The sequence below is a fragment of the Gavia stellata genome, chromosome 11 (assembly GCF_030936135.1).
Source record: "Gavia stellata isolate bGavSte3 chromosome 11, bGavSte3.hap2, whole genome shotgun sequence".
NCBI lineage: Eukaryota > Metazoa > Chordata > Aves > Gaviiformes > Gaviidae > Gavia > Gavia stellata.
The window spans coordinates 23,137,560-23,153,617 of record NC_082604.1 but is presented as its reverse complement, the minus strand read 5'-3'; the positions used below and the strand labels follow the sequence as shown (position 1 = coordinate 23,153,617).

General features: G+C 38.6%; 1 protein-coding gene across 1 annotated transcript in view; it reads left to right on the top strand.

The window, feature by feature from the left end:
* Positions 1-16,058, top strand: part of NAALADL2 (N-acetylated alpha-linked acidic dipeptidase like 2) — a 289,387-nt gene that overhangs the window by 42,916 nt on the left and 230,413 nt on the right. Inside the window, exon 2 of the mRNA XM_059822897.1 lies at positions 4,834-5,104. Within this exon, the coding sequence (XP_059678880.1) occupies positions 4,834-5,104 (271 nt within the window). The remainder of the gene's footprint in view (positions 1-4,833; positions 5,105-16,058) is intronic.

Sequence of the window (16,058 nt, the reverse complement as noted above, 5' to 3'; positions counted from 1 at the left end):
ATTTATCCTCTCTTGGACTGGGATTTTTTTTTTTTTAATCTATTTTGGAATCAACAGATTTCTGGCAGTCAGTGCAGACCACGGGAAATCCGATCGGGCAGGTTGGAGACCAGCCAGTTGAGCACCCTAATTAACAGGAACATGTAATTAAAATTTAAGCAGATGTGGCTTGGGCAGGTGGTATTTCCTGAATGCATTTAGTTTGCTGTGTGTACACGCTATATGTGATGGATACAAATAAATACTCTATCTGCAACTGCGAAAAATACTTGTGCATATGCTGAGCAGTTGGTCTGTGTGAGTGCTGTGCGCTCGCCCGGCACTGCTGAAACTGCCACATCTCAGCTCTTAATGGACTGAAACGAGTTCTGAAATCCTGAACATATGTAAACATTTTTAGTGCTCAGCCTGGACAAAGTTTGTGGGTAGGAAAAAAGACATATGCATGGAAGCCTATAAATATAATAACCCGATATGATGCGTTTCTTGCACTCTTGTTTGATTATCTGCTACCAGCTACTGTTGGAAACAGCATATTAGGCAAGATAACACTTTGATCTGATATAGTTTTACAAAACAACATTGTCCGGTGAACTCATTGCCACTCCCAACATTTGAAAAGAACTCCTCAGCTGAAAAATCGGCCCATAAAAATTCACAAATCATATTTGTTCTTCGTTCTTACCTAAAATTCCAGTAATTACTTTATCAACAATCTCAGTGAACTGGAAGAAAATAGAGAGTAAAAATTTACAGTCAAAATTTGATAAACTTCTAAGTCTGCTTAAAATGGAATTTGGGTTATTTTTTTTAATAGGACAGCAAGTGTAGGCCATTCCCCGCTCTGATTGCAGTATAGACATTAACTCTGTAAAGAAAAAAACCAAACCACACTTGAAGTTCTTCATAGCTGAGGGAAAATTTTGTCTGTAGATTTTTAAGATTAAACCTCTAGAACTCTACTGCAGTTTTAGATGTGTTTTGTGGGGTTTTGTAGCAGTTTGATAGGATTGTCTGATAAGGAATTGTGTCATACAGTTAAACTATTCCAACTTTTGACTGTTAGAGTGACCTGTTACAATTTTGCAGTGTCCTTTGAGCGGTGTTTCGCCGTGTCCCAGTGTATCGCCAACAGCGAGCAGCTGGCTTATTTGCAGTGCTTTGCTCTCTCCTTTAGCAAGCTGTGTCAAAAAAAGTGCTGTAAGAGCAGATGACTTTCCATTAAGCTGCTGCAGCTCCATGTTCCCTGTGGTTACCAACTTGAAAATGAAATTTCTGCGTTTTGTGTGTGTGTGCATGTGTTCATTTATCTTTTATAATCATCTGTTAAAGATTGGTCTTTTGAAGCTGCAGAGGCTGCAGAAAGCCTGGCTTTATTATAGACGTATCTTTGTCTTATTTAAAATTATTTTTCTAGCTTTAAAACTTTGAACCTTCAAGAGTTATGGTCTGCTTCTCTTCACTGGCCAGGACATTCGGCAGATCAGGCAGTAAAATACAACTTAGACTTCTTGTTTACACGGGAAATCTAAGAACGTGTCTTCATAAACATTTTCTTGATCTTGTCATCATATTGGAGTGGGAAAACTTTACCTTATACAAGTGAAGTAGGGTATGCTTTCTGAATTTTAAGTGCAATTTTATCTGTTTCTTTTCAGTTCAGGAACTGAGCGTATTTGAGATGGAGCAGAATACTCATGAAACAAGTTTATGTCCTGTTCTGATGTACATTAGTACAATATCTGATCCATATTAGAAAGTAAAGTAACTTGTGGAAATATCTTTGAGAGCATCCAATAGAGGCACGGTATTATTCACACTGTTATTGTTATATTTATTAACGTTGATTCTAACTTGAGACCAAATCTTAAGTCTGTGGTGGCTCCACTTCAATAAATTATGCAGATTTACAGCAACTGAGATGTCCCCTTTAACTTTGTGGTTATTCCCATTGATTGAACCTGAATAGGTAGCTGAATAAAGTGTCTTTTTAATGTGAGTAAGGGAATAAAAAATTTGGCTAACGTTATTAAAGGCAGTATTGTAAGTGGAAATTGGCAACTGCACTGCTATTGATTCCTACTGAGTATGCAGCCGCTTGCAAAAGTGAGAAACATAATCATCCCAGGGGCCTGTGTCTTTCCACTGCTTATATCTTGCTACTATGAATCTCAGTGCCCTGGCAATTTTGGGAAGCAAGTCAATTGACAATTTATAGAGAAGGACTATGAAGTGCACGTGAAGTGTTGGAATTTTTCCGGGTGGACTGTCAAACAAACTTTACACTTTTCTGAATTTGGTCTGGTTTAGGAAATACTGTTTTTACATGTTATACTTGTTATCCAACTAGTATGTAATAAAAATAATGAGTTAAATTATCTCTGACTTTAAGTGCATGCAGTCAGCAGAATTATATCAAAGACCAAGTGCAAGTCATTTGTGTAAAAAATCTGCACAAAAAAAATCTTGGTGGTGGTATTGTTCATAAGATTTATCAAAGTAGTCTCATATGTGCTGATTTATTGTAATATAACGTGTGCTTATAATTTGCAATTTGATTTTAACATGCTATAAAGAAATTATGGAGTAAATAGTGAGTGTGCTCAGTCCTTTAACTTAATCAGATATGTTGTCACAAAAGTTTCAAAGACATGGTTATTTAATTATGAAGTGGAAAGTAACTTTACTTCTATTACCAAGGGAGCCATTTGTATATTTTATCTTCTTCTTCTAATGCTTAATTCCTTTTGTTGAAACTGGATACTTCTTGTTGCAATGTGCCATAATCTTATTGGCCTGGGATAAGTTTCTTGCAATTATTTATTCTATTAATGTTTCTGTCACCTGAGGGAAATGCAGATACCCTGTTAATGATTGTGTTAATCAGACAAATTCCTGTATTTCTGCACTGCCCAAGTTTATGTCATTGTATTAGCAGGCACAGGAGATGAAATTGGAAACTTGTAATATACTACAGATTGGATTAACTTGTCTGTTTTGTGTAGACTGCTTGAAGACTTATTTTAGATGATTTGAAAAGATTAAATCCGCAAGACAGTTGTTCCTCCTGACAGGATCTCTGAAGTCTTTAACATAAGTCCAGTGTTCTTGTAAAGATTTTGAATTTTGTGCACTAATAACTTTGCTATTGCAGTGCAGGCTGGGATGCAACATATTTCTTCAATCAAAGAATTTTTGCAAATGTTTTAAATCCTTTGGGTGTTGGAATAATTCATCCATCCATATAGTGTGATGATGGGCATTAGACATTTGAATGTAGTATATAACGTTTGAGCCATTTCTAGGCTATACTAGGTGTTATAGCTTCACTTTCTGCCTTTTTAAGGTTTTGGTGTTGTCTAGGCAGTAAATGTCTTTTTTTTTTTTTTTTTTTTTTTTTAAAGGTCCGTTGAACTATAAGATCGTTTTGTTGGGGTGGAGAAGGGAGCCTTTGTGCTTGCTTTCTGTCATAAGCTTTCCTTGGCAGAGTTCTCCCTGGGGTTAGTGAGACCCCGATGGAAGCAGTGCCGGTACCTTCAGCTGGGAGCATCCTGCCTGCAGCTTCGCAGCTGGGTTCTGGATAGCACGGGGTGCCTGTAAAGCACCTGGTGGGATTCTCAAATACCTATTGCTTGCAATAATGGTTATAAAAAGACTATGTATTATTCAACCATTGCTTGTGATGTGTGCAAGACAGCCAGGGTATTTTTAAGGTTCTATTAAGGACCCTAAAGGATCTAAATAGAACTGGCGTTTTTGTGAAGAGAAGGTTTTGAACAAGAGTTTCAGGCAGTGTCAGTATCTCTGTGCTTGGAAATCAATACCTCTGTGATCCTTAGTCTTGTTTCTCTGTCCCAAGAGCTTCACAAACAAAAAAAAGAAGAGAAAATCCTCACAAAATTCTGCAAATATTCTGTAAGCTTTTTGTACTGCATTTGGATAGCGCTTTTTATTTGAATAAAGGTGCTTTTTATTTGTGCTCTGCTTTGATTACATAGGTGCTTGCCTACATAAGTAGGGAAAGCCTTTAGTTGTCCCTTCAGCATGTCTGTCCTCTAAAGTTATCTTTAAAATGCTCTCTACATCTGGTATCTTTTGGCATTTTCTGGGGAGGAGGGTGGTCCTTCAGTGCCGTCACTGTTTTCATCCTATGGCCCATCTGGTAGCAGGTGTTGAACAGTGATACAAACCCAGTGAAACAAGCCCAGCCCATCCCATCTGAAGTCTCAGTTGACCCATCTGGTAGCTACTGCCAAAATAATTTCCAGGCTCGTGTCATATGCTTGCCAAGCTGTTGGCTCAAGTAATCCTTTAGTGCAGGTAGGAAATCTGAGGAAAACTTTCTGACAACTAGCACAACATTTGGGGGAACAGTTCCATTCCGTTTAGCAAATTTGCTTTACTTGATGAATTTAAGCCAAACATATAATTACAACTAATTTTCATCATCACACCCTCCCTGAAGTCCCTGAAATGTTACTTCAGATTGCGTTCTTCATATTCACTGGTTGGTTAAATTGATGCTGTGTCAAACTTGAACAGCACCAGAGAGATGAATTTTGAAACAATTACTGTGATAATTTCTGCAGGATTCTTTGTTTTAATTGGATGTGTTTCCTATAAATATTTTTTCCTTATTTTTATTTCCCAAAAAGTGGTTGCTTTTGTCTCACAATTGGTAAGAAAATATTTGCAAAAAAATGAAGGGGGATTTTTTTTTTTTGCATGTTTGATGATACATTATGAATAAAATCATGGACTGATGCATATGGAGGTGTAAGTGTCTTGGTGGGAAATAAACTAAAACCGTGTTTACTTGTGTGTTTTTTCCAGAGATCTGTTACAGTTCCCTAGAGAAGATGATGTAGACATTGCAATGAAAATTCTGGTTCAGTGGCGTTCCCAAGGCCTTGAAGATGTCCAGCTGGTAAATTACTCTGTTTTGCTTGACCTACCGGGTGCTTCTTCAAACACAGTAACTCTGAAAAACAGCGGTGAATGCTTTTATCCTAGTGGACAACAGTGCAACAGAGAGACCAAAACACTTCATAGCCAAGACCTCCTGTACTCGTATGCAGCTTACTCTGCCAAAGGAACTCTTGAGGTAATACGACCATTTGTCTCTGTCACTTGCGGTGAAATAGAGTTAGAAAACATCAGCTTTTGCTGAACCTGGTTGGCAAAGTACACATGGTGAAATGCCCAGCCTTAAAATAAACATATTTAGGCAAAATGATGTGGCCAACCTCAATTCAAACTTAAAAATTAGTCAGACCTGAACACTTCATATGATATGTTTTGGGGGTTTTTTTAAAAAGTATCTGAGTTTATGAATTGGCATCTTTTGCTTAGGTGTAAAAATCTGAAAGCTGTGTCTAGAGCTACGTTTTATCCTTGCTGAGGTGTAAGTGCTACTGGTTTGAGAGATGTCTGTAGGAAGGGTAAGATGAGGTTTTCTGCAGTGAGACTGGCGGGAGTGTTGGGCTAACACCTGGAGCTCCTGAATTATGGTCGTGGATCTCGCAACTCAGTTGACACATCTGCTCTGTTTCCTCGTGAAAACCCCGATTTGTATTTTTATCTTTCTGTAGCTTTTGTTGGGAAGTTTTGTCAGAGAAAAGATCCTGCCTGTTGGGATTTGTTACTTGCCAAGTGAAATAAGATCTTGGATTATCTTGTTTTATCCTCTTTACTGTCTTCACTGGCTGCCTCCCTATATTTGCTTTCCAAATATATTGAGGGTGCACAAAGGGGTCATAATTTCTGTTTACTTTCCTAGCTGAGATGGTATAAATCTCAGTATTTCTAAAATATAAAAATTGCAATTTCACTGCTAACTGCATTACTGTTGTCTTTCTCTTAAAAATACTCTATGTTATTCCAATGATGAGGGGTTTTTTCCATCTTGGTTTATTTGTTGTTTAAAAGATACGTTTGTTTTCATGACTTAGAACATTAGTAGACTATATAGGAACAGATTGTGAATGGCTTTGGGTTTGGAGGGTACCTTTTCCAAAATACCTTTATACTTTGTGAATATCTTAATATTTATAGCATATCAGTTACTGAATTTCTAACAGTAAAATGCAACTGTTGTGTATTTTCCTTTTGTTTGTGACAGTGTTTGCCTGTAATGTTTATTGATAACATGTAATGCACTGTGGAAACCTTGTAATGAGTCAAAATGGGGAAAAGTTGCATGATGCTAACTAACCCATTTTATGGACTATCAATGTAATTCCAAATTTTGGACTGTAGGAAATATGAGGGCTGGTAGAAAGTCAGATCCTGAAGTTTCTCATCCTGAAGTCCACAAGCTTCAGCTTCTCTTTCTTAAAAGCATTGAAGCTTTTTAGTTCAAGTGATTTATTCCAGAGAGGAGAAGGAATGGAGTTCTTGTTCTCCTTTGGGAGAGAAACTTCTTTCCATCTCCTGTTTTTGTGTACCTTACATGCCTACTTCCCATACTGAGTCTCATGGTTATTATCTCCACACAGCCTCTGTTCTGGGGCTCTACCAACCCAACAACTTCAGGTTACAGTTTGTTGTTAAGGAATGAAATGAAGTAGGCAAGGGTAGGTCCTAACCTGGATGATGTATGCTTTAACTTTTCCATGGGCAAGTAAAAAGTACTAAAGGATGGGTTTGGCTTCTCACATTTATCACTTAGAAACTCAATATGGGTCTGGAGCACAAGTCTGATGAGGAGCAGCTGAGGGAACTCGGGTTGTTCAGTCTGGAGAAGAGAAGGATGAGGGGAGACCTTATCACTCTCTAAAACTACCTGAAAGGGGGTTGTAGAGAGGTGGGTGCTGGTCTCTTCTCCCAAGTGACTAGCAACAGGACAAGAGGAAATGGCCTCAAGTTGTGCCAGGGGAGATTTAGGCTGCATACTAGGAAAAATTTCTTTCCTGAGAGAGTGGTGAAGCACTGGAAGAGGCTGCCCAGGGAGGTGGTGGAGTCACCGTCACTGGAGGTGTTCAAGGAATGTGTGGACATGGCATTGTGGGACATGGTTTAGTGGGCATGGTGGGGTTGGGTTGATGGTTGGACTTGATGATCTTACAGGTCTTTTCCAGCCTTAGGGATTCTGTGATTATTTTCTCATTGTAACTTAGTAAGAGTAACTGTAATGAGATCAAAGTACAGTTGTGGCCTTTGAGATTTATTTCATGAAAATAAATGTGTTCTTAAAAAATTCATCACATTAAAGGAAATCCAGTGTTCTGGGAAAAATCATTGGTGTTATTACCAGCAACACGTGTACCACTTTCAATTATATTTCAGAGCAGTTTTATCTATGATTGAGTTCTGCAGAAATGAGGACCCCACACACTGCATATGTACTCATCACTAGGGGTGTGCCTTGGCTTTGGCAAAACTCAAAGCTTGTGCTTGAGCCAAAGAATGACTTGCTGTGCATGATTTTACAGTCAGATCTTTGAGATACCTAGCACCCTCACAAAACCAGATGTTTCCTTTTATTGTTCAAAAAGTCTACCCAAAGTGTCCTAGAGTTTTGCCTAAAAGGGACATTTCCTTTTTTGTTTAGGCTATGGATAAGTTGGTAGTGGTCTAACCTCCCTGACTTTCAATCCTACACAGTAATCTCTACTATTTAAACCAATGGAAATAGAATAACTTTAAATGAGAAGTAGCAGGTGGTGGTTGTTGCTGTGTTCAGTCATCAGAGGGTGACTTGATTGCTTGCAGTGGAGCTACAAGTGGTGTGTTTTGAATATCTTGCAGTGGGTTGTGATTGCAAAATCATGAGGGTTTTCCTGTGAAAATAGATTCTTGTAACAGCTACTCATAATCTGAATAATTTTCTTTCAAATGTGACACATCCTTAGTAGAAAATCTCTATTGTGTGTCACATAATCAAGTTGAACTGCTAATATTGCTTTGATGCTGCTGCTTCGTTGTATCTCATTTGTATGTTTGGTTTGCTAGATGTTCAAGCAAATAAAACCATGAGCTTACTGCAGTCTGGCTACCAGTAGAGCTATAGCTCTACTTTCATGTTGACAAGGTTATTTGTAGAATAGCAAGACTCATTTTCTTTGACCGCCTGTCATGTCCATTCATCATATGGCCATTGTATATGAGCCATCCAATTTGTGCTTTCTGGTAACAGTCTAAACAGCATTTATGAGTAAAAATGTGAGCGTTTGTGATCTGAAATCTACTTCAGAAACCTACTTAGTGCCATTGTGATGGATGGTGCGCTTTACTACTACTCTGTAATTCATTGGGCCCTGAAAAGGTGACACTGTTTACCCATCACGGTGACAGGCAGGGCAGCATACAGTTCTGGAGAGAGCTCTCTTGTTGGTTTTGAAATAGATATTGCAGCAGTTATGTAAATAATATATCATAGACTAGGTCAGTCTAAGGAAAGAATAACTTACGTGAAATATATTTTTGTTAAAACTTAAATATCAGCTACCTTTTATAGAGTTCAAACCTTTTGTCTGCTTGATGCAAACAAGAAAGCTACTCCGCTCAACAGAGTACATATATAAAGGGAAATTACATTGCATCAAATTTATGCGTTAAAGCCAAATGCGTTGTCAAACAGTATCAAGCCAGTCTTCAAGTGAGTGTAGTGTGGTGAATCTGAATGTGCTGCTCCCCGCCTTTACAGCGTGTGGTGATCTGAGAGCAGTGGCTGCGTGTGCTGTCTCCGGCGGAGCGGTGGAGGGATGAAGTGGGGAACTGTCGGCGAGAGCTGAGGAGAGGTGTGTGTGAACCCCCAGAGGTCCAGCGTCCTCCTTTCAGCACCATATTGCTAAGTAGTGTCGGTGTAGGTGCATATTGTAGCCCATCTGTTAACACACATGGTGGTGATCCCTCGAGTGCAGTGCGGTGTGAGTAAAGCTACGTCTTGGCTGGAAGCGCAGCAGAAGGCTGGGTGGTACTCAGGTCACCTGGGCGGCTGGTTTAAAGCAGGCCCACTGAGTACAGCGAGCTTCAGGAAGAAACAAGTGTTCAGTTTTGGTTTCGCAGTGTTCGTCTGCTCTGTTCCCTGTTTCTTTAGCAACTGTAAAGAGAAAATCTCAGCAGAGGTAATGGTTGGTGTGTTGGGACATTCAAAGACGGACTAATTAAAGCAAAATGAAGATTGTATTTACTTTGTATTCCCTGATTTTCTGCAGTTATGTTTGTGTGACGTGACATTTTCCTCACCTTCATTTCACCTTAAACTTACTCTTTTCTTTATGGAAGTGTTAAGGAAATTTTGGCACTCCTAAATCTGCTTTAATACTTTAAATAGAGATACTTAGTGTCCTCCGTTATATGGCGTTGCCTCATGCTACACTACACTCCTCTGCGTCTTCAGGAACAACTGGCTGCTGAATGTATCAAATCCCTGTTGGTTCCTTTTGCTGTTCCTCCATCCTTTCCCTTTTTTTCATCGTGGACACTCTTGGCAAGCCCAGCAAAACATCACTTTTTCTTTCCTGGACCTCATACACCGAAAGGACTATGTTGGTTCAGGAACCAGGGGAGGATGCAAGAACAGCACAAGTACTGGCAGGTTCTTGAAATGGGAATGCATATGCAGGCAGGGACTCGATGGTTTCATGGACAGAAAGGTGTTATTCCCATCTCCAAGGCAGTTCTCCCAACACCCGACCATGTATCCTTTAGACTTTGACCCATCTGTCACTGTTCCCTGACTGCTTGGACTCCTCCGCTGTCACTTCACTTCCCTGCCATCCTCTGCATTCCCTGACTGAGTCTACCCATTTCTCTGTTCGAAGTGTCTGCTGATTTTAGGCATTTATACTCCCAACTCAGCCAGTGATATCTTTGATTAGTTTTGGAGGGGCTGCAGGGAGCAGACAAGTGAGAATGCCGACTGTTTGCCTCTGTCTACAATATGCAGAAGAGATTCTCTACATCTGTTGATAGCATATCAGCCTGCTCCGGTTCATTTGTTTTGGTGACATTTTCTCAGCTAAATGAGAACCCACCACAGAGATTAATGCAACCTGAAGCAATACGAGAAGTACAAACCCATCTGTTAAGCTCAGTCAGTGATCTTCCCACCATTCTTCAATCTTGGCAAGATGGGAATAAGGGAAGCGGGACTCGGCTTGCTGTCAGATCCTCTTCTACAAGGAGGGGGGCTTGCTCACTTCTTATCAGATACCCCATTTTCTAATGGCTGTGCTGAGATGTCTCCTCTTCCCATCCACCCCCTTCTTTCCCAGGCCCTTCACTCTGCAGGAAGATGGGAGTCTTCCTCTCCTCTACTGCCTGTTCCTGTAATCTTTCCCACTCATTCCCACTTGTGTGCCCTGCAGTCCCCTCCCCTCTCTGCTGGGTCTTTACAGTACTGCAGCACTGTTTCCTTGCAGTACTTGCAGCTCTCTATACTTCTAGCACTGCACCAAAAGGTTACAAGTTCCGCTGGAGGGACAATGCATCAGGAAATCCTTGACCCAACAGCTTGCTTTCATTTGATTCGGTTTCATTGTGCTGGAAATGTGATTAGGGCACCCTTATTATCTTTTATCTTCCCTCCAGCTAATCAGTGGTAATTTCCTTAACAGTATTTCTGAATTAAGATTGGTGTCAGCGGGTTGGTTTTAGAAAATTTTAAGATCTTCCCAGGTTATTTTTAACCCTAGGCAAAATTTCCAAATGCGCCTTCTGCAGCATGCTCCCTTGCACATCTTGAATTCCAAAGGCAGGGAGTGCATATAATTCAGATTAAATAGTCACAGCATCTCACCCTAAGTCTTTCAGGCATTTTTTATGGCACATTGGTGCAAAATATCAAGCTAGAGGAAATCTTGATACGTGTGTGCATTTAATTCTTTTAGGCACGCCAATTTAGTTCATTATTATCTTTATTAACATTTTCTAAAATTTGTTCTCTGAAGAGACATGTACTAGCTAAAATAAATCCCTAGCAACTGAAATCAGTTTGCAGATGGTTAGGGCTATAGGTTGAATAACACATGCACACAAATGAGAAGAATCATGCGATTTTTGTAACATTTAGACGTTTTAGAGGAGCTTTATTTATCTTTTATTTATAGAAGAGTTTCTCAGAAACCTTTTCCACAAATAATCATAATTTAGACCAATGCTCTGCATACCAAGTAGGCACAGCAAATATTCAAGACAATCTCGCTAAGAATATGGATTTTAGAATAGAGTTGACCTTTAAACAGAAAACAACATTCAACATTATCTACAGCGTAGCTGCTACTCCATTATAATTACATATAGAAAGCTGTGAAATGCAATGTGAAGGTTATATAATTTAAAATTGCAGTCAAGGACTACAAAAACGATCATTGAAGAGATGTCCTGCAGAACATCCTGTCAGTTTTCTGGCATATATCACATAACCATTGATAAATCAAGTTGTACAGTTCCCTAAGAATAATAGTAGTTCATGATGCACAAAAGCCCGGTTAATATTGCTGCAAGATTTTTGTATCGTTGAAGGGCAGGGTTTCAAAGATGCAAATGGCTACTGCTGCAAAACCTTTTGCTGTTTTATAATTGCAAGTCAGTACTGTACTAATGTTTTACTAATGAAGTATTAGTAATGACATTTTAGTAATAATGTCATTAATAATAAATGAGTTTTTTTAAATGCAGAAAAGCAAAAGGTGAGGTATCTTGATAGCTATAGATATAACAGATCACTGAGCACTTCCATGCCATTGCACATAATCAGCTAAAGGCATTTTTCAGTAAAGCCCCTGTACAATATTTGAGAGGGAGCAATGTTCTAGCATAAACATTATTTATATGCTAATTGCATGGTGAAAACTAAAGGGTGCAAACACTGAGGACTTGGAAACTGGATTTGATGCTTTATTCAGGTTTTAGTGCAAGTAAAATTTCTATTGAAATCAATGGGAATTACATCAATTTTAACCAGAGTTGAATTTTGTCTGTTAGTAGTCACTGTGAGAGAATACAAGTGGAAGTTACTTCTGTAAATGCATGCATCTCTGAGAAATATTTTTCTCTTTAATTTTTTTATTGTGTAATTTAGACCCAGCAAGTTGCGATCACCTATGCAGGTCAGTAGATATCTGGGTTGATACCTACCCAGTTACTCTTCTTTCACGCTCCCCTTTTGTTGATGGTGTTTGACACAAACCTGAATACAAAGGTACTCCAAGTCAAGTGGAAATCTTTCTGCCAAATCACAAGGCACATTTTGCTTAGGTAGTGCTATCTTACTGGCTCCCTGTAATTCTTTTACATCTTCTTAGTAAATTTGAACCTACCAACAGCATACCTGTATTTTTTCTGTTGAAGTTTGCAAAGGCAATATCCTCCTCGGAGGAGGGATTCCAAGCAAAAAGCTGCTTCTTCTGAGAGCTATTTGGTTTGGGGTTTAGGGTTCTTTTTCTTTTAAATTTCTCCAGTATTTTGGAGGTTTAAAACTGCCTTAAAGGGATCTCGCTTACACTAAAAACAAAAGCAAAAATTTCCTACGGCAGAGAGACTATAAAGCAAATATTATCAGCTTTTAAAAAAACGCTAGGATGAGAAAAATGACATAAGAAACAACTACAACTGATATAATGAGAACAATAACAAAACATTTTTGTATTTGTATAATACTCAATCCTTGTCCCTAAAACTACTTATATAAGTTCATTGTTAAAGAAAAAAAAAATGTAGTTTCATGCATAAACAATATAGAACTGGTTAAAGTGCTACTCAGCTTTGTGATAGTTATGAGTGAGTGTAAAATACAATATTGATCAAATTATTGCTTGTTCTCATTTTCTAGTTTATTTTTGAGGAAGAGAAACAAGTCCTAAAACCTTTTAAGGAACATTAGCAATACACAAGCATCTCTAGTTGGAGGCAGATTACATCTTACGATGCTTATACATCCTGTACCTAGAGGCATGGCCATAAGATTCTGACCCTGGCAGTCCCAGGCATCAGTCAGTCATCCATGAGAATGTGGGTTAGAATAGTAAAATAAATTTAAAACAAAACCAAACGACTTTTCTGACATACTGCACTTGATTGTTTTTGAAAATAGAGAAAAATTCTAAGTAACGGTGCTGTCTCTTGTGAATTAGCTGGCAGCTGAAAAGAATCTGGAGTGACTATTTTAATCTTCGATGCAGCATGATAAATCTTATCAGCTGAAGCCTTAGCAATGTGTCTTATCTTAGGAGTTATCTGTATCTGCCAGTATAACTTTTACAGTCAATATTGGACAACATTTTGACAAATCTTAAAAATTGATTTTTTCTGATGTAATAATATCATCTTATTGAATGCTTTTCTACAAGACTCTTTTTTTCTCATTGTTAAAATATTTTTAATATTTTGAAATGAAAGGGGCATTGAAAATCCAAAACAGGTCTGAAGATTTCCTGTCTGTGTTAGGATGTGGTAATATGAAGTCCAAATATAATCTTCTAAGATGACCACTTTAAAAGAGTGGAAATAAGTTCTTACTAAAAAAGAGAAAAAACATATGTGACAGGTTTTAAATGTAATCTAAAATAGTTGAGGATAAAGCTGCCATTATATGAAAAATTTGGTGAGGACAGATTTTAATGGCTTTTCTGACTTCTTTGTTGAAGAATTTTGGTATAAAAGAGCAAAGGATGAACCTCTCCAGAGACTGCTTTGAGGAATGCTATAAACCTGGACACAGAGCCTTAACAGTAAGAAAGACTAAAAAGTGAAGAAGGCCTCTCTCAGAGAAAACCCTTTGAAGCAAATGTCTTTTGAAAGCCTTTCAGAGCAGGATGGAAAAATGTGCAGCTGTGATACAGCTGGTTCAAAAAATATATAAGAACTGAATTCTTAAAAATGTAAAAAGTAATAATAAAAAAAAAAGAAAGGTCCGATTACTAACCATAGGCAGGTCTAAGTTTGGTATCCAGGTGCAGTTGGCAGAAGTGCATTGGGTGTGTATGTGAACTGTCAAAATGCCAGAGTTTGTTCACTGGCTGGATTAAAAAGTCCTGAGAAAAAGCGTTTGTTCAGAATTTCACTTTTTAAGCTGGTTGGAGACACGCACTTCTGCCTGTGCCCACCAGTTGCAGTCCCAGGAGAGAAGCTTATAGATAATAAAAAAAATCAGTGCAAGCTAAACAAAGCTGAAAATACATTGGTCTTCCCTTTTTCTAGAATTAGGCATTCCTGTTTTTTCTGTCTGATATGCTGTCTCTTCCTCTAAATACAAATAAATCTCATGTCTAACACCTCATGTAATGAATATTAGTTACTGTGTTTATCTCATTCATTAAGAGGGCAGTAATGTGAATTAATCGTGAGATATATCAGTTCTATTCTCATAATTTTTTCTTATGTTCCTGTGCTCTGCAGTTCAAAGAGAAGGTGACTAATCAATCATGAGCTTGTGCCTGGCCCAAGAGTAGATGTGTGTGAGAAAGAAGATGCTTCAAGGAATTTATCTTCCTTCCACTGAATTATGTTACCATATAGAGTTAGTCTTGTCTCCCGTAAGATTCACTGCTTCACACTGGTGTCTTCAAAGGGCAGGCAGAGGTGAATAAGGATGGAAGAGGTCTGGCAACGGCTTCAACTACTAGAGAGCAAAGCTGCTTAAATATGCAAGAAAGCTCCTGCTGCGTTGTCATCCAGGAGAGATGTCCCTCCTACTGCAGGTCAATGCTTCCAGGCACAATCTTAACTTGGGGAGTATTTTAGAAGATGAAGTAGTATGAAAAGCTAGAAATTATACTACTGGCAGAAGAATTACTGCATCATTCTTCTAACCAAAATTTTTATTCAAAAAACTTTTCTCATGTCTTTGTCCGTGTTGTCCTTTTATGTAATGACGCAAACTAAAAATCTAGAATGAGAAATTGTATCAGTATGGACAGTGTGAGGCTCAGGGATCTGATGGTTAAGACTGACTCTTTCAGTTCAGGTCTTTCCCTGATGATCTTATTGCTGTTGTCTTAATGCCTGTAGAGTTGCTCTGCCTGAAATAAGCTTTCATAATTCTTCAATTTTCTCTGCAGACAAAGAAGATAATTTCTTCGCAATGTATAGTGTTTGTAAAGTGGGTACCAAGAGTGTAAAGACAAATGAAGAAATATGAAGGGAACCTCTTCAGTAGATGATACAACTAGTGAATATTTTTAATGCTGACTGTTGTACATTCTTTGTCTTGTCTATTGAATTTAGTCTCTTCTGTTTGTTAAAATTCAGGAAAGGGACCACTTGATGTTGGAAGATGGACCGTTAGGGAAGTTTGTGGTTGAATGGGAATTTATGAGAGTGCATACTGAGCTCCGTGCGTCTAGTTTCTTTTTGTTGATTGTTCAATATCCTGGGCAGGAGGGGTCATAACGGGTGAAGAGAAAGAATTGAGTACAGATTTCTGTAGTAACCGATAGTTCTGTAATAATGTCCCTAACTGCTTTTATTGAAAACTGTACCATAAAGTACTATTACTACAATAATACTGAGCACTTCTCTACTGCTGTAAAAGAGGCTGACCTGGATTCCAGGCTGTGTGGAAGATGAGGGAATCTCTGTTCAGATCCAGCTCCAGATGGGCTGCAGTGATGGCAAAGCTTGTGCTTTAATCAGTGAAATCGGCTATATGATGTCAGGTCAGATTACTCCTTCCTCCCATCCAAGTTGTCTGGATTCCAGAATCTTCAGACTTTCCCATACCTTTTGGACAGTGTGAACATTTTTCCAGCTTTTCTTTTGAGATGCAGTTTAGCGGGACGCCACTGTAGAAGGTGAAAGGTTTACTGAGCCTTTTCCTAAAAAGAAGCAGTTTCTGTTGTTTGCTTGGGATTTCCCCCTTTTCTCCAGGATTTTCCATCCCTGCCTGAGAGCACAGGAACCAAGTTCACAAATTCTCCATGGTGCGTCTGCCAACACTTAGCAGAGGTGAATGCTTAAAATGTCTGTGTAAAATTTAGCACAATTCAGGAAAACCTTCACCCTAACCTTTGGAAAGGCTTAGGATAAAGGTGAGCTACTAGTTAAACTATAGCGAGGATACCTGGCAGGGACCTATCCTGAACTCCCATTTAATCCTTGCTCTTATTAATAAA